The sequence below is a fragment of the Piliocolobus tephrosceles genome, chromosome 16 (assembly GCF_002776525.5).
Source record: "Piliocolobus tephrosceles isolate RC106 chromosome 16, ASM277652v3, whole genome shotgun sequence".
Lineage (NCBI taxonomy): Eukaryota > Metazoa > Chordata > Mammalia > Primates > Cercopithecidae > Piliocolobus > Piliocolobus tephrosceles.
In genome coordinates, this window is record NC_045449.1 from 69668209 (window position 1) to 69687380 (window position 19172).

A 19172-nucleotide genomic window follows, 5' to 3' on the forward strand; every position below is an offset into this window, starting at 1 on the left:
TGTCCTTTTTTTTTTTTTTTTTTTTCTTTGAGACAAGAGTCTTGCTCTGTTGCCCAGGCTGGAGTGCAGTGGCGCAATCTTGGCTCACTGCAATATCCACCTCCCTGGTTCAAATGATTATTGTGCCTCAGTCTCCGAAGTAGTTGGGATTACAGGTGTGCGCCACCACGCCTGGGTAATTTTTGTGTTTTTAGTAGAGACAGGGTTTTGGCATGTTGGCCAGGCTGGTCTTGAACTCCTGGCCTCAAGTGATCCACCTGTCTTGCCCTCCCAAAGTGTTGGGATTATAGTGTTGGGAGCCACCGCACCCGGCCCCGATTCCTGTCTAACCTGTGCAGTCTCTGCTGCTCAGCACCAGGCTAACAGAAGCTGAGACACACAGGCAACCTCATGTTTCAAATGAATTCATTGTCTAAGGGTAGCCTGTGTAGACAGCTGGAATCTAGGCAGGATGACACCCTGAATTCTGCCCTCAGGCTGTGCTATAAATGACCTAGACTAGAGGAAAGGACAGGCACAGCCTTTATCTCAAAACAGCATAAAAAGAAGACAGTGTAATAGCCTAGAACGTTGAATCTATTTATTTATTTTGAGAGGGAGTCTCACTCTGTCGCCCAGGCTGGAGTGCAGTGGCTTGATCTCAGCTCACTGCAACCTCTGCCTCCCAGGTTCAAGCGATTCTCCTGCCTCAGTCTCCCGAGTAGCTGGGTTTACAGGCGCCAGCCACCACGCCTGGCTAATTTTGGTATTTTTAGTAGAGGTGGGGTTTTGCCGTGTTGGCCAGGCTGGTCACGAACTCCTGACCTCAGGCGATCTGCCCGTCTCGGAAATCTATTTATTAAAATGCTCAGAGAGCAGAAAGAGCATGAGTGCAAAAATTTTTTTAACTTTTTTTTTCCCTTGGAAGCTATGACTGGAGAAAACAAACAAAAAAAAAAGCTAGGCGCAGTGGCTCACACCTATAATTCTCGCATGTTGGGAGGCCGAGGCGGGCAGATCACTTGATCCCAGGAGTTTGAGACCAGCCTGGGCAACATGGCGAGACCCCATCTCTACAAGAAATACAAAAATTAGCCAGGTGTGGTGGTGCGTGCCTGTAATCCCAGCTCCTGAGGAAGATGAGATGATCACCTGAGCCTGGGAGGTGGAGGCTACACTGAGCCATGATTGACCCACTGCACTCCAGCCCAAGTGACAGAGCAACACCCTGTCTCAAAAAAATAAATTTTTTTTTTTAGGTGGAGTCTCGCTGTCTCTCCCAGGCTGGAGTGCAGTGGTGTGATCTTGGCTTACTGCAACCTCCACCTCCTGGGTTCAAGCGATTCTCCTGCCTCAGCCTCCTGAGTAGCTGGGACTACAGGCATGCACCACTACATGTGGCTAATTTTTGTATTTTTAGTGGAGATGGGGTTTCGTCATGTTGGCCAGGCTGGTCTTAAACTCCTGACCTCAAGTGTTCCACGTGCCTCGGCCTCCCAAAGTGCTAGGATTACAGGTGTGAGCCAGTTCATCTGGCAAAAGAAAGAAAATGTTTAAAAAGTCTCTTATGGCAAATCCCAGATGTCTTTCCTGTTTGGTGCCACCTGAACATTGGCAAACCTTTCCATTATGGATCAGGTCACCATCGCATCTGCTAGAGCCCCTCGTCCACGGTGGGATGACCTGTTCCTATAAAGCCAAACTTACCAGAAGCTCAGTCCCTTGGATTTTTAAAATATGGGTGTCTCTTTTCCCCTGGTTTCTGATGACATTGCGTCCCAAGGTGCCAAGGGGGCCTTTCCTCAGACCACAGGGCTTTTCTGGCCACCTGCTAAGTTCCAGACACGGGCCTGCTGTGCATGGCAAGCCCGCGGTTCTAGGCCCAAGTACGCAGTTGCCTTAGCCCCATATGCCGTTGTTATTGTCCACGCCGCTTGCTGCCAAAACCCAGGACTGAGCTGTTGAGGGAACAGCTGGAATGCACCTTGGAGGACGTTATTCTGCTCAGTCACCACTAGTGCCCTGGTGTTTGTGTTGCAGACGGAGGCTCCCTGGTGAAGGCGCGTGTGCTGACCTGCGTGGAGGGGATGAACCTGCCCTTGTTGGAACAAGCCATCCGGGAGCAGAGGCTGTACCAGCAGGAGCGGGGCGGCGGTCAGTAGGAAACAGCAGCCCAGCAACACCCCCACCTGCTTCCAAGGCCAAACCCTCTGGAGCTGCAGGAGCCCCAGAGAGCACAGACGCCTCCCCAGCGACCGCCTTGTCTGGAGCCGAAAGCAGAGGGGCGGATGGTGAATCCAGCCCCTTCCCCTACTTTGGGATTAGCTCATCAGTGAGAGCCCAGAAAGCATGCCATAAATCCGACAGCCCCACCCTGGGAGACTGCAGGTGGCCGAGCTTGGGTGCCAGACCGTGCTTGGTGTGGGGCCATGGAGGGTTCCAGAAGGTCCTGGCGAATAAAGGCCCAAGGGGCGTGCTCTCCATGTGTGCTCGTGGTGCAGCGCCGGCGGAGGCCAGGAGGGGGAGCTGCAACTGGGGCTGTGGGCTGCAGCGTCTCAGGGCTTCTGGTGAATTCTGGGCCTGGGGCCTCAGGGGAGGGTGCCAGGGGCCCAGAGGCCAGGGTGGGGGGCCCAGGTCGGGGGCCCAGGATGCAGGGGTCTGCCCCTGGTCAGGCTCTGCCTTCCGAGGAGACTGAGCGTCGTCACACAGGCCGTGCCAGGCCGGGCCGAGCCGGGCTGAGGCCGTGGGCCCTGACTGTGCAGCCTAGGGCAGGACTGTGACTTCAAGACCCTCCCGACCCCTGACCTCTGCCCCCAGTGGCCCTGGCCCCTGGGCAGCCCTTGCTGGCCACCTTGTGCCACCAGAGCCTGGGCCTGGCCGGGCTGGGCGGGGACCCGGGCGGGAGAGGGTGGTCTTGCTCTCTAAGGCCAGGCACAAGTGAGAGGCCTGGGGATCCAGGCTGGGCTGGGCGAGGGGTGGCCTCTGACTCCCTGGGGGGCTGGGCTGGGTGAGGGGTGGCCCCTGACCCCCTGGGGGATCTGGTTGGGCTGGGCAGGGGGCTGGGTGGGAGAGTGTGGGTCCTGCCCTCCGAAGCCAGGCATGGGCGAGAAGCCTGGGGGTCCTGGCTGAGCTGGGCTGGGTGGGGGTGGCCCCCAACCCCCTGGGGGTTTGGGCTGGGCTGGGTGAGGGGCGGTCTCTGACCCCCAGCCAGGTTCCCAGGCAGGATGAGCTGGGGTCGGGGTGGCTGGGCCGCGGGCCTTGGGAGCTGGGCAGCCTGGGTGGGGCACAAATGGCCCAGCGCCTTCTGTTTCCCAGGCAGCTCCGTGGCCATGGATGTGTTCCAGAAGGTAGAGAAGATCGGAGAGGGTACCTACGGGGTGGTGTACAAGGCCAAAAACAGGGAGACAGGGCAGCTGGTGGCCCTGAAGAAGATCAGACTGGATTTGTGAGTGCTGGGACAGCCCCTGAGTTACCCGCCCTGGGCCTGGGCCATCACAACCTGGGCGCTTCCTGATCCGTTCCCTCCTTCCTGGAGTCCACACGTAACTCCTCCGGGTGCTGCCCGGCAGCCCTTACTCATCCTTCCCCCAGCTCACTGTCTTCTGACCAGCCTTTGCCGGGGCCCTGCTCTGTGGAGCTTGGTGGGTGTGCCAAGGAGCACAGGTCTCCATTGCTGGGGCCTGGGTAATTCTGTGGGGATAAGGAACGCAGAAGCCAATCCCCCTGGCCGGAAGTGCCCTTCTTGGCCCAAGTCTCTGCCCGTGGGTGTGCCCTTGTTTCTTGCAGGGAGATGGAGGGCGTCCCAAGCACTGCCATCAGGGAGATCTCCCTGCTCAAGGAACTGAAGCACCCTAACATCGTCCAGTGAGTTGGGGATGGAGGGGGTGAAGCTGGGATGGCGAAGGTAGCATCCTGACTGCCATCTTCCTGCCAGACTGCTGGACGTGGTGCACAACGAGAGGAAGCTTTATCTGGTGTTTGAGTTCCTCAGCCAGGACCTGAAGAAGTACATGGACTCCACCCCAGACTCGGAGCTCCCCCTGCACCTCATCAAGGTAGGGAGGGAAGGGCGGGGAAGGGGAGGTGACACCCTGTCCCTGCCATCCCTGTCCACGCAGCACCTCCACCCAGCTGCCTCCACCTCTCACTCATTTCTCCAGAGCTACCTCTTCCAGTTGCTGCAGGGGGTGAGTTTCTGCCACTCACATCGGGTCATCCACCGAGACCTGAAGCCCCAGAATCTGCTCATCAATGAGTTGGGTGCCATCAAGCTGGCTGACTTCGGCCTGGCTCGAGCCTTCGGGGTGCCCCTGCGCACCTACACCCACGAGGTATTGTGAGACAAAGAGGAAAGAGGGGCAGCAGGAGGAGTGTCACCCATGCACTCAGCCACCCTGAGTGATGCTGTTTCCTTGCCCTGCAGGTGGTGACACTGTGGTATCGCGCCCCCGAGATTCTCTTGGGCAGCAAGTTCTATACCACGGCTGTGGATATCTGGAGCATTGGTTGCATCTTTGCAGAGATGGTAGAGAGAGGGGCACACATGGCCACAGGGTGCCACAGGCAGCGTCCTACGGGGGTTGGGTGGGGCCCACTGATGCTTCCATTAGAGGTGGATTAAAGAGTGTTTGAGGCTGGGCACGGTGGCTCATGCCTGTAATTCCAGCACTTTGGGAGGCCGAGATGGGAGGATTGCTTGAGCCCAGGAGTTTGAGACCAGCCTGGGCAACATAGCAAATCCCCAGCTCTTAAAAAAATATAAAAATTAGCTGGGTGTGGTGGTGCATGCTTGTAGTCCCAGCTACTCGGGAGGTTGAGGCAGGAGGATTGCTTGAGCCTGTACTTGAGGCTGCAGTGAGCTGTGATTGCGCCACTGCACTCTAGCCTGGGCTATAGAGCAAGACTCCATCTCTATTTTTTAAAAAAAGTTGTTTGGTACTGGCTAAAGGACTGAGGAAGGTAGCCTTATTCCAAAAAAGGCCAGAATTCTTTGCACAACCATGGGAAAGATATCTTGACAGGCCTCTCCCTGGGTCTGGCCACTCATCTGGTATTGGATTCTGTACAACAAAGTGGCAGACCCCACACCTTCTCTTCTTCCCCATTTCAGGTGACTCGAAAAGCCCTGTTTCCTGGTGACTCTGAGATTGACCAGCTCTTTCGTATCTTTCGTATGCTGGGGACGCCCAGCGAAGCCACATGGCCCGGGGTCACCCAGCTGCCTGACTATAAGGGCAGCTTCCCTAAGTGGACCAGGAAGGGACTGGGAGAGGTTGTGCCCAGTCTGGAGCCAGAAGGCAGGGACCTGCTCATGGTAAGTGCATGTGGGCTCCAGCTGCTGCTCTGACTACAATGTCCCCTCATCAGCCAGCCTCCTACATAACCCTGGCACTTTCCGAGTCCAAGGCCAGGATCTCTTTCCTGACCCTTATACACAACTGGCTTGTCCTTGTCATTGGGTGTACTGATTGCTCAGCCTGGAAGCCTGCCCCGCGAGAAGTGTAGTATTTATCTTCCCTGGAAAAGTGGCGCTCATTGAGTTAGCTCTGTCTTTCTGCTGTGCTACATGCCCTTTTGCCCTAGTTGCCTTGTGTGTTTGGTTATTCTACTTTGTGGACATTACTGCTCCATCTAAGCTGTATGCCTCCCCAGGCCGGGGCCATACTTTCTTTTCTTTTCTTTTCTTTTTTTTTGAGATGGAGTTTCGCTCTTGTTGCCCTGGCTGGAGTGTGCAATGGCGTGATCTCAGCTCACTGCAACCTCCACCTCCTGTGTTCAAGTCATTCTTCTGCCTCAGCCTCCCGAGTAGCTGGGGCTACAGGTGCCTGTCACCACGCCCAGCTAATTTTTTTGTTTGTTTGTTTGTTTGTTTGTTTGTTTTTTAGTAGAGACAGGGTTTCACCCTGTTGGCCAGACTGGTCTCGAACTCCTGACCTCAGGTGATCTGCCCACCTTGGCTTCCTAAAGTGCTGGGATTACAAGCGTGAGCCACTCACTGTGCCCGGCTGGGGCCACTCATTCTACCACCTGGGTGTTCCCCCTGTGACTCCTACAGTGGTCAGTCTTCAGAACAGGCTGTCCCCTGCTGCCTGGGCCCATGCCGCAGCTCTCACTCACCCCTCCTGTTGGTGTCTTGAGCTGTGTACCAGGCCGGACTGCCCAGGAAGTCTCTGGCAGAGCAATCCTTTTTTTTTTTTTTTGTGACAGGGTCTCAGTCTCACCCAGGCTGGAGTGCAGTGGTATGACCATGACTCACTGCAGCCTTGACCTCCCAGGCACAAGCAATCCTCCCATCTCAGCCTCCTGAGTAGGTGGGACCACAGGTACATGCCACTATGCCTGGCTACCTTTTGTATTTTTTTGTAGAGACAGTGTTTCACCATGTTGCCCAGGCTGGTCTCGAACTCCTGGGCTCAATTGATCCTCTTGCCTCAGCCTCCTGAGTAGCTGAGACTATAGGGGTGCACCACCATCCCCAGCTAATTTTATTTTTGTAGAAATGGGGTCTCGGCCGGGTGCGGTGGCTCAAGCCTGTAATCCCAGCACTTTGGGAGGCCGAGACAGGCGGATCATGAGGTCAGGAGATCGAGACCATCCTGGCTAACACGGTGGAACCCCGTCTCTACTAAAAAATACAAAAAACTAGCCGGGCGTGTTGGCGGGCGCCTGTAGTCCCAGCTACTCAGGAGGCTGAGGCACGAGAATGGCATGAACCCGGGAGGCGGAGCTTGCAGTGAGCTGAGGTCCGGCCACTGCACTCCAGCCTGGGCGACAAAGCAAGACTCCGTTTCCAAAAAAAAAAAAAAGAAATGGGGTATAACTATGTTGCTCAGACTGGTCTCGAACTCCTGGGCTCAAGTGATCCTCCTGCTTTGGCCTGTCAAAGTGGGGGATCACAGGTGTGAGCCACTGTACCTGTCCACCATCCATTCTTGCCCACAAAGTCTTGGAGCCACATTTCTCCCCTTAATCTGGTGTTGAGCGAGAGGAAGGCGGGTCAGTATTTTCATCTTCAGGCTGTGTGTCCAGCTCTCCAGAAGTCTCTGCGTATTGTCTACCCGCCCAATGGGAGCAGCACAGCACGGACTCCAGCCAAGGCCCCGAGCCCTCCATCTGGGCTGCTCCACCACAGGGGGTCCTTCCACATCCTGCCTGGGTCTAGGGACTCTAGGGCAGAGGACTGGACAGGTTTGGCCTCTTGGAGTGTCAGTCCCTGTGCCCCCCACTCAGGGTTTCTCCCTGGACAGCTTCAGTCCCCTGCTTCCTGATACGTGGGGTTCTGTACTCTTCCCGACTAAAAGCAGGCTGGGACCTGGGACCCTCCCCGAGAAGGGGAGTGACTCAGCTTCAGTGGCCTGAGGAGACCTGGGTGACTCATTGGGACTGTCCATATTCCAGGAGTGTCCAGAACTGGCTGGAGAGCCAGGAGGTCGTGGCTTCGTGCGGTTCTGGGTGTGAGGGCAGCCAATTTGGGGCTCAGGCCCTTGATCTGGGACCTGGGAGGGGGATTTCTCACCCCACCCTGGCTGCACCCAAACCACATCCTCTTGCTCCTTTCTTCCCAGCAACTCCTGCAGTATGACCCCAGCCGGCGGATCACAGCCAAGACTGCCCTGGCCCACCCGTACTTCTCATCCCCCGAGCCCTCTCCGGCCGCCCGCCAGTATGTGCTGCAGGGATTCTGCCATTGAGAACGTCAAGACCACACTCAGATCCTCTCTCGAGCAGCTGCTGCCCCAGCTGCCTCCTACCCATTTCTGAGAGAGGACGCATCTGGAATTTGGCATCAGCCTGCAGAGGGCTGAGTCTGGGTTAGTCCTGCCCACAGGTTAGGGAGCTCCTGTGTGTTTTTTGGGTTTGATGGTGCCGTTTCAAAATGGAAGCATGGATGCTCCATGCACCAGGGGTCCCCAGGCACTGGAACAACACGTGCCAAGTTGAAGGCAGGGGGCCTGCCAGAGCCGGGTGTAGGTGTTCAAGCCCTCACCTGCCCCGCCTGCAGGGCCAGACCCTGAGGAAATGGCGCCCCCTGCTGGTCTTTTTGGATTTAAAATGTTTGGGGGAAGAGTTGAGTTCCAGTTAAGAGTCCCAAGTTAAACAGGAGAGAAGTGAGGGAGAGGAGAGAGGGCATTCCCTGGATCCCAGGAGAGCTGGGCTGTGACTGCACTAAAGAGTCCTTCCTTCACCTAAGATATGCTGCTTTTGGTTTGTTTCTGGCTTGACAACAAGAAATAAATGTGATATGTTCCTGAGTTTTCTGGTTGTACTGCTCACAGGAGACCCCTGGGCTTCCCAAGGGGGACATTGACACAGGGCTGGAGACAGCTCTGGCCCAAACCAAGACAGCGGGGAAATGGGCAAGGAGTAAGGAGCAGGTGGGGAGACAGGAGCTGTTCCATGATCTTTTTTTTTTGAGACAGTCTCGCTCTGTCACCCAGGCTGGAGTGCAGTGACACAATCTCGGCTCACTGCAACCTCCGCCTCCCAGGTTCAAGCAGTTCTCCTGCCTCGGTCTCCTGAGTAGCTGGAATTACAGGCATACGCCACCAAGCCCAGTTAGGTTTTTTTTGTATTTTTAGTAGAGACAGGGTTTCACTATGTTGGCCAGGCTGGTTTCACATTCCCAACCTCAGGTGATCTGCCCACCTTGGCCTCCCAAAATGCTAGGATTACAGCTGTGAGCCATCACACCCAGCCCCATGATCCCTTTTTAATTTTTAACTTTTGCGGGTACATGAGGCATTTTGATACAGGTATCCAATGCGTAATAATCACATCAGAGTAAATGGGGTATCCATTCCCTAAAGCATTTATCCTTTCTCCGAGTTACAAACAATCCAATTGTACTCCTTTAGTGATTTTTTTTTTTTTTTTTTTTGGGATGGGGTCTCGCTCTGTCTCTGGGCTACCCTGTTGCCCCGGGTAGGGGGCAGTGGCCTGATCTCTGCTCACTGGAACCTCTGCCTCCCAGATTGAAGCAATTCTCCTGCCTCAGCCTCCTGAGTAGTAGGGATTGCACGCACGCACCACCACACCCAGCTAAAGTTTGTATTTTAGTAGAGATGGGGTTTCACCACGTTGGTCAAGTTGTTCTCGAACTCCTGACCTCGTGATCCACCCGCCTTGGCCTCCCTAAGTGCTGGGATTACAGGTGTGAGCCACCGTGCCCGGCTTCCTTTAGTGATTTTAAACCATAATCTCCAAGGATGCCCATTTCCTAGGCAGGCAAATTGAGCATGTCCGCCCAGGGAAGGACTTGAGCAATGCTGTCCCTGCACTCATCTCCCAGACACCTGGATCCTGTGCTCTCAAATGTGAATGAATGGGACACCACATGGCACGGGGAGAGAGAATTTGTTTATTGGGATCACTGGGTGGAGGTGGAGGAAGAACTGAGTGGCTGCTGTCCTGGTCTGGGGATGGATCAGGCACCAAGGTTAGGGGAGGGAGCCCAACACCACGTTAGTAAAATAATAAAACAGTGGTCGGACAGGGGGAAGACCCACTGCCTGGGATGAGGCTGCTCTGGGGCAAGAGGTGTACGTATCCTACCTGCCCCAACACCCCTTCCCCACTGGCTGGCTGGCCGGTGTCAGCGCAGGGGGCGTGGGGTGGTGGGGGATGCGGTGCGGTAGCAGCGGTACCCCTCCAGTGCTGCTGGCAGGAGCAGCAGGCCGCTCAGGGGGTCTTTGCGGCAGCGGCTCATGGCCTCCTTGTAGCTCAGCCGTTCCTTGGAGATGGGGTCTGTCAAATCCTTCTCGTAGCCGGACTCGTCCTGCAGGAGCTGGGCCAGCTCCTCGCTGATCATCCCGGAGAGGAGGGCCTGCTGGATGGGGATGCGGCCTGTCCTCTTGGGGTCGATGAGGCCCCCGGTCAGGTGCTGCACCTGCAGGTGTGGAAGCACACTCTCCCGGGGCATCCAGCCCTTCTGGACGGCCTCGCCCACCGACAGCCTCTTCTTGGTGACAGGGTCCTCGATGCCGGTGAAGGCTTTCTGGGCGTTGAGCAGCCTCTGTGTGGAGGTGTTCTCGATCAGGCCCCTCTCCATGGCCTTGTGCACAGAGTAGCGCTCACGGCTGAGCAGGTCCACGATGCCCCCTGTGGCCGCCTGGGCCTCCAGTAGCTTCTGCCCGGTGATGGGGTCCAGCATGTTCTTGGCCACGGCCGTCTTGATGCTGCACTTATTGTCTGTGGTTGTGTCATAGATTCCGGCGATAGGGAAGCTGTCATCACCGAGCCCGAGGGAGAAGCCAGGAGAGAAGAAACTGGTGCTCTGGGGGACCGGGGAGGCAAGTGGGGACTTGGAGATGATAGAGCCGATGGAGAGCGAGGAGCTTGGCTTGGTCTCCCCAGCCACAAGCAGTGCGAACTCAGAGATGGGCAGGTGGCCATCCTTGTACAGATGGTACTCCTCCTTAGAGATGCGCCGGCAGCGAAGGGCGGCCTCGATGGAGTACTGCTTCCCGCTCTTGCGGTCCAGGAGCACAGACTCCTCCCCACAGGGCCCCGAGGTGGTGACCTCCTCCCAGTCGCACTCAAGCTCCTGCAGCTGTAGGTACTGGCCTCTGTCGATGATGCCTCTCTTGTAGGCCTCGTATGGGGACATGTCCTTCCCTGTCTCGGGTTCCAGGATGGAGATCTTGGTGGAAAGGTTGGTCTCTCGCGTCTGGGTCTCCTGGCTGAGCTCCTCCCGGCTCACCTTGGCGTGGAGGTCCCGGAGGGTCCGCTCCTTCTCATAGATCTGGTCCTTCTCCCGGAGGATGGCCGCCTCGAGCTGTGAGAGCTCCTGGCCCCGCTGGGCCGCCTTCTGCCGCTCGCTCTCCGTCTTCTGGCTAAGCAGCTTCGACTCCTCCTGCAGCTGCAGTGTCTGCTGCTGCTTCTGCCTCTCCAGAGCCCGCAGCTCCTGCTGCAGCCGAACACGCTCCTGGTCCGCCTGGTCCCGGGCCCTCTGCAGTTCAGCCTCCTCCCGGGACCAGGTCCTCCCCAGCCTGTCGGCCCGGTCAATGCGCTCCCGCAGGCGCCGCGCCTCCTCCTCCCGGGCCTGCCGGGCAGTGCGCTCCCTGGTGAGCATCTCCCACAAGCGGGCCCGCTCATCCTCCAGCACGCGGTCCTTCTGCACCCGGATCACTTCCTTGTAGATGGTCTTCTCCTGCGATTTGGCCTTCTGGAGGACGTCAGTCTGGACCTGCAGGTTCTTGCGCTCCCGATGCAGCTCCGTCACCTGGGTCTTCTCCCGCTCCAGGTCCCGCCGCAGGGCTTCCGTGGATTTCTCCAGGTCCGGGTCCTTCTCCAGCCTGACCACTTCCTCCATGATGATCTTCTCCTGCACCGTGGGAGGCCGCTTCTCGAGCTCCTGGATCCTCAAGGTCAGCTGCCGCAGCTCCTTCTCCACGGCCAGCTTCTTGCTGCGGTCCTCCTGGAAGCTGAGCAGGCCCTCCTGCTCCTCCACGCCGGCCCGCAGCTGCTGCACCTCAAGCTCCAACTGGCGCCGCCGGCCCACCTCCTCGTCCAGGCTCTGGCTCAGCCGGCTGTGCTCCTCGCGCAGCTTCGGGTCCTTCTGGGTGACCACGACCTCCTGCACTACCACCTTCTCCTCGGGCTTCCTCCTCTCCAGCAGCAGGCTCTTGCTCTGCAGCTCGTGCACCGCGTCCTCCGCGGCCCGTCTCTTCTGGGCCGCCTCCCGCACCTCCTGGCGGAGCCGCTCTGCTTCCTTCTCCAGCACCGGATCCTTCTCGTGGCGCACCACCTCCTTGCTCACCGTCCTGGTCTCCACCTTGGCCCGCTCGCGCCTCCACTCGTCGCGCTCACCCTGCAGGCGAATGAGCTGCTCCTGGGAGCGCCCGTGGCTGTTGACGAGCTCATTGAGCTGAGCCTTCAGGCGGTCGATCTCGCGCAGCACCTCGGGGCTCTTCTCGTGCCTCACCACCTCCTGGGTCACCTCCTTGTACTCCACCGTGGGCTTCTGGGCCCGCAGGACCTCCAGGTCGGGCAGCAGCTTCTCCACCTCCTTCTCCACACCGCTCCTCTTGCCCACCATCTCCTGCAGCTTGGCCTTGAGCCGAGTGATCTCCTGCTCTGTCTCCGGATCCACCTGGAAGATCTCGTGGACGCGCTCCTGGAGCTGCACTTTGGGCCTCTGCTTCTCCACCACGCTGTACTTGCTGTGCAGGTCGCTCAGCTCCCTGGCCAGTGTCGCATTCTTGCTCCTCTCCTCCTCAAGAAGGCTCCTCAGCCTGGAGGACTCCTGGAGGAGCCCTGGGTCCTGCTCCACCTTCTTCACCTCCTTCACGATGACCTTGGGCTCCACCGAGCTGATAGCCCGCTCCAGGTCTTGGATGCGAGCCTGTAGCTTGGTCACAGCCTCCCCTGCCTGCTTCCTCCGCGCAGCATCCTCCTCAATCTGCAGCCTCAGAGCCTGGGCGGCCTTGACCATTTCCAGATTCTTCTCCACCTTGACCACTTCTTTCACCACGACCTTCTCCTTCACGTCCACCTCCCTCTTCTCAAGGGCCAGTAGCTCCTTCTTTAGCCCTTCCAGCCGGGCTGAGATGACGGCATCCTCCCTGCGGAGCTGCTGGATCTGGATCCTGAGCTGGGCCGCCTGGCTGTCCAGGCCAGGGTCCCTCTCCACCTGGGTGACCTCCTTGGTCAGCAGATGAGGCTGCATGGTCTTCCTCTTGCTCTCCAGTTGCACGACCTTCTGGGCTGCCACTTCCAGGTCTGCCTGCAGGCCAGCCCGCCGCTTGCTCTCCTCCTCTACCTGGGCCTTCACCCTGGACAGGCTGCCCTCCAGCTGGGGGTCCCGGTAGAACTCCACCACTTCCTTCTCCTCCAGCCTCTCCAAGGGCCGCTGGGTCCTCAGCTGCAGCAGTTGGCTCCTCTGCGCCTCCAGCTCACGCTGCACTTGGGCCACCCGCTTCCTCTCCTCTTCCAGCTGGGCCTTCAGGGCCTCTGACTCTCTCCCTGCTTGGGCAGGGCTCTCGGAGCCCTGCTTTGCATCGTGGGTCCCTCGGATGTCCTCACTGAGCTCCTTCTGCAGAGAGGAAGAAGGGTAGAGCACAGGGGTGGGTGGTGGAGATAGGAGCTCCATGTTTTTCCTGAGATGAAAGACCCCTCCCTGTTTCCTCAGACTCCCCAGTGGGTCCTCAGAGGTGGAGCTGAAGACCTAAGATGCTTGGATATCGGATTTTGAGAAGACCCAGTCAATGCAGCGATTTTAGGACCCAAGGCAGTGTGCAGGCCTGGTGTGCATTAGAAAGCGCAAATAGGGGCCAGGTGTGATGGCTGATGCCTGTAATCCCAACACTTTGGGAGGCCAAGGTGGGCGGATCACCTGAGGTCAGGAGTTCTAGAACAGCCTGACTAACATAGTGAAACCCCATCTCTACTAAAAATACAAAAAATTAGCTGGGTGTGGTGACGCATGCTGTAATTCCAGTTACTCAGGAGGCTGAGGCAGAAGAATCGCTTGAACTGGGGAGGTGGAGGTTGCAGTGAGCTGAGATTGCGCCATTGCACTCCAGCCTTGGTGACAGAGCGAGACTCCGCCTCAAAAAAAAAAAAAAATGCAGACAGGACAGATTCTCCCTGTCCCTCCAGAACTTCTCCCCTTTCCCCTTCCATCCAGGGACACTGACTGTGGCCGAGGGTAACAGAAAAGCTGGTAAGTCACCAGGAGTCCTGGAGAAGTTCTGGCTCGAGGGTGGAGAACCAGGTGGCTAAGGCTGAAGGCTCTATGGAGATTTTCTCTGCTCTCTGGATTAGAGGTTCTGTCCCATTGGAGGACGCCCAGTGGCCAAGCTGAATGCCATCTCCAGGGCCTAACCCTGGGATGGACACCAGCCTGTAAGAGCTGCTGGAGAGAAAACTGGGTGGCTGGAAGCTGTGCCCCTCTCCAGCAGCCAGGGCTGCCCAGGGGCTGCAGGCAGGAGGGGGAGGAGGAAGGGAGGCTACCAGGGTGAGAGCCTGGCATTTTGGGAATGGAGTGGGCATTCCTGGTTACTCCTGGCTGTTGTGGGAAAGGTGTAGGTGTTGTCTGTGTACCTTCTCCAGTATTTTTCTAGCGAACTCCAACTGCTGAAGAATCTGCTGCTGGGCTGCTGCAACCTCAGTACAGGCCTTTGCAAGGCTCTTCTCCTGGAGAAGGCAGAGGGAGAGGGGAAGGGCAGAGTCAGCTCCTGCCTTGGAGCCTGCAGAGCTGGTGCCAAGATCCACTGAGCCCTGCCAGGTCCCATCTCACCTGGGCATGGATGCTCTCCTGCAGGGGAGCCACTCGGGGTCTCTTGGGGGCTGACACTGCCAGGGTGGGCTCCAAAGAGCAGCGGTAGGTGTCTGCCTGCAGCTCATAGTCCTGAGCAGGGAGAAAAGGACAGCAGGCTGGCAGCCAGTGGGGGAAGCTGGGTGTGGGGGGTAGGGCTGGAAGAGGGACAAGGGTGATGCATGGAGAGGGGCAAGCTGAAGGCGAGCTACTGACCTGGAGCGCCGCCTGCAGGGCCTGGGAGAGGCGGGATGCCATGGCCCTGTCCCGCTCTCGGCTCTGGATCTCCTGCATCAGTCTCTGCCAGGGAAGAACCCAGAGTCAGGAGGCCAGGAAATTCCACTCACCCTGACTCTCCTCTAGCCAGTGCCTCCAGGGCCACAGTCAGCCAGCGCTGCCTCTCAGGGACAGAAAGGGCAGGGAGGGAGACCTGGGCTAGACTCCCTCCTTTCCCTGACATCATTCTCTCTGCTTTTCCTCCTTCCTTTCCAAGGCACCTTGGCAGAATCTTTTCTTTTCTTTTTCTTTTTGTTTGTTTCTTCTCTTTCTCTCTTTCTTCTTTCCCAAGTCTTGCTCTGTCACTCAGGTTGGAGTGTGTGATCTTGGCTCACTGCAGCCTCCTGGGTTCAAGTGTTTTTCATGCCTCAGCCTCCCGAATAGCTGGGATTACAGGTGCCCGCCACCATGCCAGGCTAATTTTTGTATTTTTAGTAGAGACGGGGTTTCACCATGTTGGCCAGGCTAGTCTCGAACTCCTGACCTCAGGTGATCTGCCTGCCTCCGCCTCCCAAAGTGCTGGGATTATAGGCATAAGCCACCGCGCCGGGCCCAGCGTCCCTTTCTTCGGCCTCATGCCCCTCAGAATTCTGTTCTACTACAGTAGTATCTGTGAGCGTCACCTGGGGCCTGTGGGAGGCAGGCATGTGGGGCCCACCTGCACATCAGATCCAGCAGGTCCAGGTGGCCCTGAGAATTCACATTTCTGACAAGTCTCCAGGTGATGCTGCTACAGCTCATCCAGAAAGATGGCTCCAATTGGAAAGTTCTCAACCCGGGATGCCCACTTTTATTCACCTGGGAACTTAATATACTGATGCTCTGACCACAGTAATACAATTTATTTGGTCTGGGGAGGGGTCCTGGCCTGGAGATGTTTTAAAAGCTCCCTGGGAGATTCTAGTTTGCAGCCAGGGCTGAGAATCTCTGTCCCAGGCCCCCTTCCCAATGTCACCTCCCTACTCTCTTCCCAGATATTCTCATTTTCCAGCAGTCCCAGACCCATCTTTGCTCTCATGGTCTCCTAGGGGAACCCCCAGCCCCAGTTCCCTCCCATATGCCTACCTCCACCTCCCCGCTGCCCTTGGCTGTCCTGGCCACCTCATTTCAGCATGACCCAGCCGGCCCCATTCCTCTCCCCAAATATGCTCTGTTCCCTGTGTTCCTGCCTCAGGTGGAGGTACCCCCTCTTCCCAGTTGTCCCCAACAGAACCCTGGGTACCACCGGGCCCCATCCGTCTCACTCACTGTCCCCTTCAAGCAGTCACCAAGTCCACCTAATTCTGCCATCTCTATCTCAGACCTGCCCACCTCGCCCTGTGCTATGGTCCCTTCCCCGGCCAGGCCACCACTCTCTCTCCACTGGATTTCCACCCTGGCTCCTTGTGGTCCTCCATGTCTTCATTCCCACCCTTTTAGTCATTCTCTACTTGGCAGCCAGAGCCAGCTTCTAAACACTGGCCTGGAAGCATCCCCTCCCCAGCAGCTTCTGGGGGCCGCAGGAGAGAGCGTAGCCTGGATCCCGTGCCGGAAGGGCCTGTGTGGTCTGCCCATCTGGTCGTCTTCGCCCCTGAGTCCCCCTCCTTTCCCCTGACTGCCATGCCCTCTGCATGGGACATTTCATCCTTCCCCCCACTACACTTGCTTCCTCCCACACCACCGACCCTGACCCACACGGGTGTCCAGCCTGGGGGCACCCACAGCACGCTGGCTTCTCCCACCAATGCTTATCAGCATCACAGACCTCCCCCACTAGACTGGGAGCTGCCTGGATGCAGGGTTGTACCCCAGTGAACCCATTGCCTGGTACATGGCAGGGGCTTGATGAGTATGAGGAAAACGCAGCAGTGGCCAGAACCCTCAGGGCTCTGTAGCCTGAGCTTGTAAATCCTACTGCCCTAGTTGGGCCAGAGATGTGCTGGCCCCGTCTGTGGGCAAAGTGGAGCATTTCAGCTGGAAGCCAGGGAAGGGGCCCAATGCCTCCGTGCCCTGGGCTTTGAAGCCCCTTAGAGCTCTTCTGAGCTTTGGCCACTAGGGGGCGACATGGGCACAGGCAGCTGTCCCTGTCTCAGCCTCACCTTCTGTGCCTGCAGCTTGTAGGCGATCTGGCTGGGGCCGTCGCTGGGCCGCACCTGGCTGTGGGGCAGGTGCTCCAGCCAGGAGCTCAGGTTATCCTTGCAGTTCTTGAACTGCTGGTAGGTGAGGGCGGCATCCTGCACCATCTTCTCCCTGCAGGAGGACGAGGCCCAGAACAGAGATGAGACCTGCCCTCTGGGGACAGGGGCAGGTGCACAGGGAGGCTGGTGGGAACCTCCTCCTGGGGGCAGGTCAGGAGGCCCGAGTGACCTGCTGTGCAGATCCCCACTCCCTGACCCTGGGAATTCAGAGATGGGACGGTCTCCACCAGGCACCACCCTGGGAGGTAAGCGCTGTTGTTATCTCATTTTAGAGGTGAGGAAACAGCTTCAGAGAAGTGAAGTCACTAGCCCAGGATCACACAGCTTGTAGGCAGCAATGCCTGCCTCTGCACCAGCCCACACCCTGTGCCCCGAGGACCCAGTCGCTTACCGCAGGTCCAACTGGTCCCCTGCAGCGTGGTAGCGGTCGGTGAGGGCTCGCACCTGGCGCTGCTGGTGAGGCAGGTCTTGGCAGAACTCCTGGAAGTTGTTCTGCAGCGCGGCGCATGCATGTTCCGAGGTCTTCAGCGCGCGGTGCAGCCCCAGCACGCAGGCCTGCTGTTCCAGCAGCTCCCTCCGCTGGCGCTGTGAGAGGAGGGGATACAGCCGTGCACCCTCGTGGTTGGGGAGACACCGTGTCCACCCCACCCTCCCCTGAATGCTGAGTCCCCCTGCCACCAGGAGGCCCTGGCTGGTCCCTTACCTGCAGCTCGCTGACCCTGTCCTGCAGAGCACCCGGTTCGGCAGGGATGGGGGCCTCCTGCACCAGGGTGGCCTCAAAGCCTCGGATGACCCTGTCAGCATCCTGGATCTGCTGTTCCAGACCCAGGGCAGCCTTGGCTCTGCCACAGAGGAGGCAAGACTCAGACACTCCCTGGGCCACATGCTGCTGCCCTGCCTGGCTGCCCTGTCCCCAGAGCACTCACTTCTCCCCGTAGAGGCTGCACAGAACCTGCACGTCACTGAACTTGTTCTTCACGCTGTTGAGGGCCACGGGCAGTTGCAGGGCAGCGGGGCCCACGGGCCGCGTGGACAGAAACGTCTCACACTCCTTCTGGGCTGTCTCCTTCTCTGCTCCCAGGCTCTGCAGACGCTGGGCTGTGCCCTGAAGAGGGGCGGGGTCAGGGATCTCTGGGCAGGTGGGTTCCACCTGACTCTTCTACCAATATACCCTAACTCTGTGCCCATGGAGGCATGGGCTCAGGCTAGAGAACTGGGTTCAGTCCTGGCCCCACTCGTTCCTCTGTGGATGACCTGGGGCAGATCAACCTCTCTGACCCTCAGTCTCCTCATCTACAGAATGATTGATAGGAGGCGCCGGGCGCAGTGGCCCACACCTGTAATCCCAGCACTTTGGAAGGCAGAAGCGGGCGGATTGCTTGAGGTCAGGAGTTCGAGACCAGCCTGGCCAACATGGCAAAACCCTGTCTCTACTAAAAATACAAAAATTAGCCAGCCGTAGTGGCGTGCACCTGTAATCCCAGCTACCCAGGAGTCTGAGGCACGAGAACTGCTTGAACCCCAGGAGATGGGGGTTGCAGCAAGCTGAGATCACACCACTGCACTCCAGCCTGGGCGACAAGAGCAAGACTCCATCTCAAAAAAATGAAATCAATAAAAAAGAATGATTGATGGGAGGATGACATGACAGCCTGTGTCTGGAGCTCAGCAGCGAGTGCCAGGCACACAGTTACCTACAGTCATCTTCACGTCACTGTCCTGCTCACGAGACCATCAGGTCCCCTGGCCCTGTTGCTCTAGCCAAAGCCCTGGCTCTGCCCACTAGCGACTGTTGCCCTTATTCTTTCATCAGCTATTCACTCATCTGCCCCCTCCGTCACAGAGCAGTGCTGACTGCACCAGGCACCACCGACCGCCCAGTCTAACTGGGCTTCTCCTGGACCCCAACATCACTGATGTGGCAGATGCTATGACTTCAAAACCTAAGGACCCAGCTTCTTGGGAGGTGAAGACAGGGGGATTGATTGAGACCAGGAGGTTGAGGCTACAGTGAGCCTTGATCATGCCACTGCCCTCCAGGCTGGGCAACAAAGCAAGACCCCATCTCAAAATAATAATAATATGGCCAGGTGCAGTGGCTCATGCCTGTAATCCTAGCACTTTGGGAGGCCAAGGTGGGAGGATGACTTGAGCTCAGGAGTTTGAGACCAGTCTGGGCAACATGGCAAAACCCCATCGCTATCAAAAAAAATCAGCTAGGCTCAGTGTTGCGCCTGCAGTCCCAACTACTCGAGAGGCTGAGGTGGGAGGATCACTCAAGCCTGGGAGGTAGAGGTTGCAGTGAGCTGAGATTATACCACTGCACACCACTGCACTCCAGCCTGGGTGACAGAGTGAGACCCCATCTTAAAAAACAAAAAACAGACCAGGTGCAGTGGCTCACACCTGTAATCCCAGCACTCTGGGAGGCCGAGATGGGTGGATCACTTGAGGTCAGGAGTTCGAGACCAGCCTGGCCAACA

The 19172-nt window shown here is 57.8% G+C and overlaps 3 protein-coding genes across 6 annotated transcripts in view; 2 read left to right on the forward strand and 1 right to left on the reverse strand.

Moving 5' to 3' along the window:
• Nucleotides 1–3790, forward strand: part of TEN1 (TEN1 subunit of CST complex) — a 29232-nt gene extending 25442 nt beyond the window's left edge. The window contains exons 4-6 of one of the 2 annotated variants that reach the window (XR_002731549.1): nt 2020–2367; nt 3295–3424; nt 3766–3790. Coding sequence is in view for 1 of the 2 variants with exons in the window: in XM_023211772.2 (XP_023067540.1) it covers nt 2020–2141 (122 nt within the window). In the remaining variant the exon portion in view is untranslated. Of the gene's footprint in view, nt 1–2019; nt 2463–3294; nt 3425–3765 lie in introns of those variants that run through there. The other variant, XM_023211772.2, reaches the window with a different exon arrangement.
• Nucleotides 2416–8232, forward strand: CDK3 (cyclin dependent kinase 3). Of its 2 annotated transcripts, XM_023211769.1 has the most exons (8): nt 2416–2546; nt 3295–3424; nt 3766–3843; nt 3914–4034; nt 4140–4310; nt 4403–4504; nt 5090–5293; nt 7545–8232. In XM_023211769.1, the coding sequence occupies exons 1-8, from the start codon at nt 2462–2464 to the stop codon at nt 7668–7670; spliced, it is 1017 nt and encodes a 338-aa protein (XP_023067537.1). In that variant the 5' UTR covers nt 2416–2461; the 3' UTR covers nt 7671–8232. The 2 variants fall into 2 exon arrangements, with proteins under 2 accessions (XP_023067537.1, XP_023067536.1); XM_023211768.2 differs by lacking the exon at nt 2416–2546 and having other exon boundaries at nt 2601–3424.
• A 1084-nt stretch (nt 8233–9316) lies between these two features.
• Nucleotides 9317–19172, reverse strand: part of EVPL (envoplakin) — a 22776-nt gene continuing 12920 nt past the window's right edge. For both annotated transcript variants that reach the window (XM_023211766.1, XM_023211765.2), the window contains exons 15-22: nt 17616–17794; nt 17393–17531; nt 17081–17274; nt 16591–16741; nt 14453–14536; nt 14219–14329; nt 14023–14115; nt 9317–13012 (exon numbers count right to left, since the gene is read on the reverse strand). In XM_023211766.1, the coding sequence (XP_023067534.1) occupies nt 9572–13012; nt 14023–14115; nt 14219–14329; nt 14453–14536; nt 16591–16741; nt 17081–17274; nt 17393–17531; nt 17616–17794 (4392 nt within the window). In that variant the 3' untranslated portion in view covers nt 9317–9571. The remainder of the gene's footprint in view (nt 13013–14022; nt 14116–14218; nt 14330–14452; nt 14537–16590; nt 16742–17080; nt 17275–17392; nt 17532–17615; nt 17795–19172) is intronic.

What these genes read in the sequence shown, in the direction of transcription:
- CDK3 (XM_023211768.2), top strand. Translation starts at nt 3,204, where the DNA reads ATGAGCTGGGGTCGGGGTGGCTGGGCCGCGGGCCTTGGGAGCTGGGCA. An exon ending in AAGAAGATCAGACTGGATTT is followed by an intron (nt 3,425 to 3,765) that starts GTGAGTGCTGGG and finishes TGTTTCTTGCAG; the next exon opens with GGAGATGGAGGGCGTCCCAA. An exon ending in AAGGCAGGGACCTGCTCATG is followed by an intron (nt 5,294 to 7,544) that starts GTAAGTGCATGT and finishes CTTTCTTCCCAG; the next exon opens with CAACTCCTGCAGTATGACCC.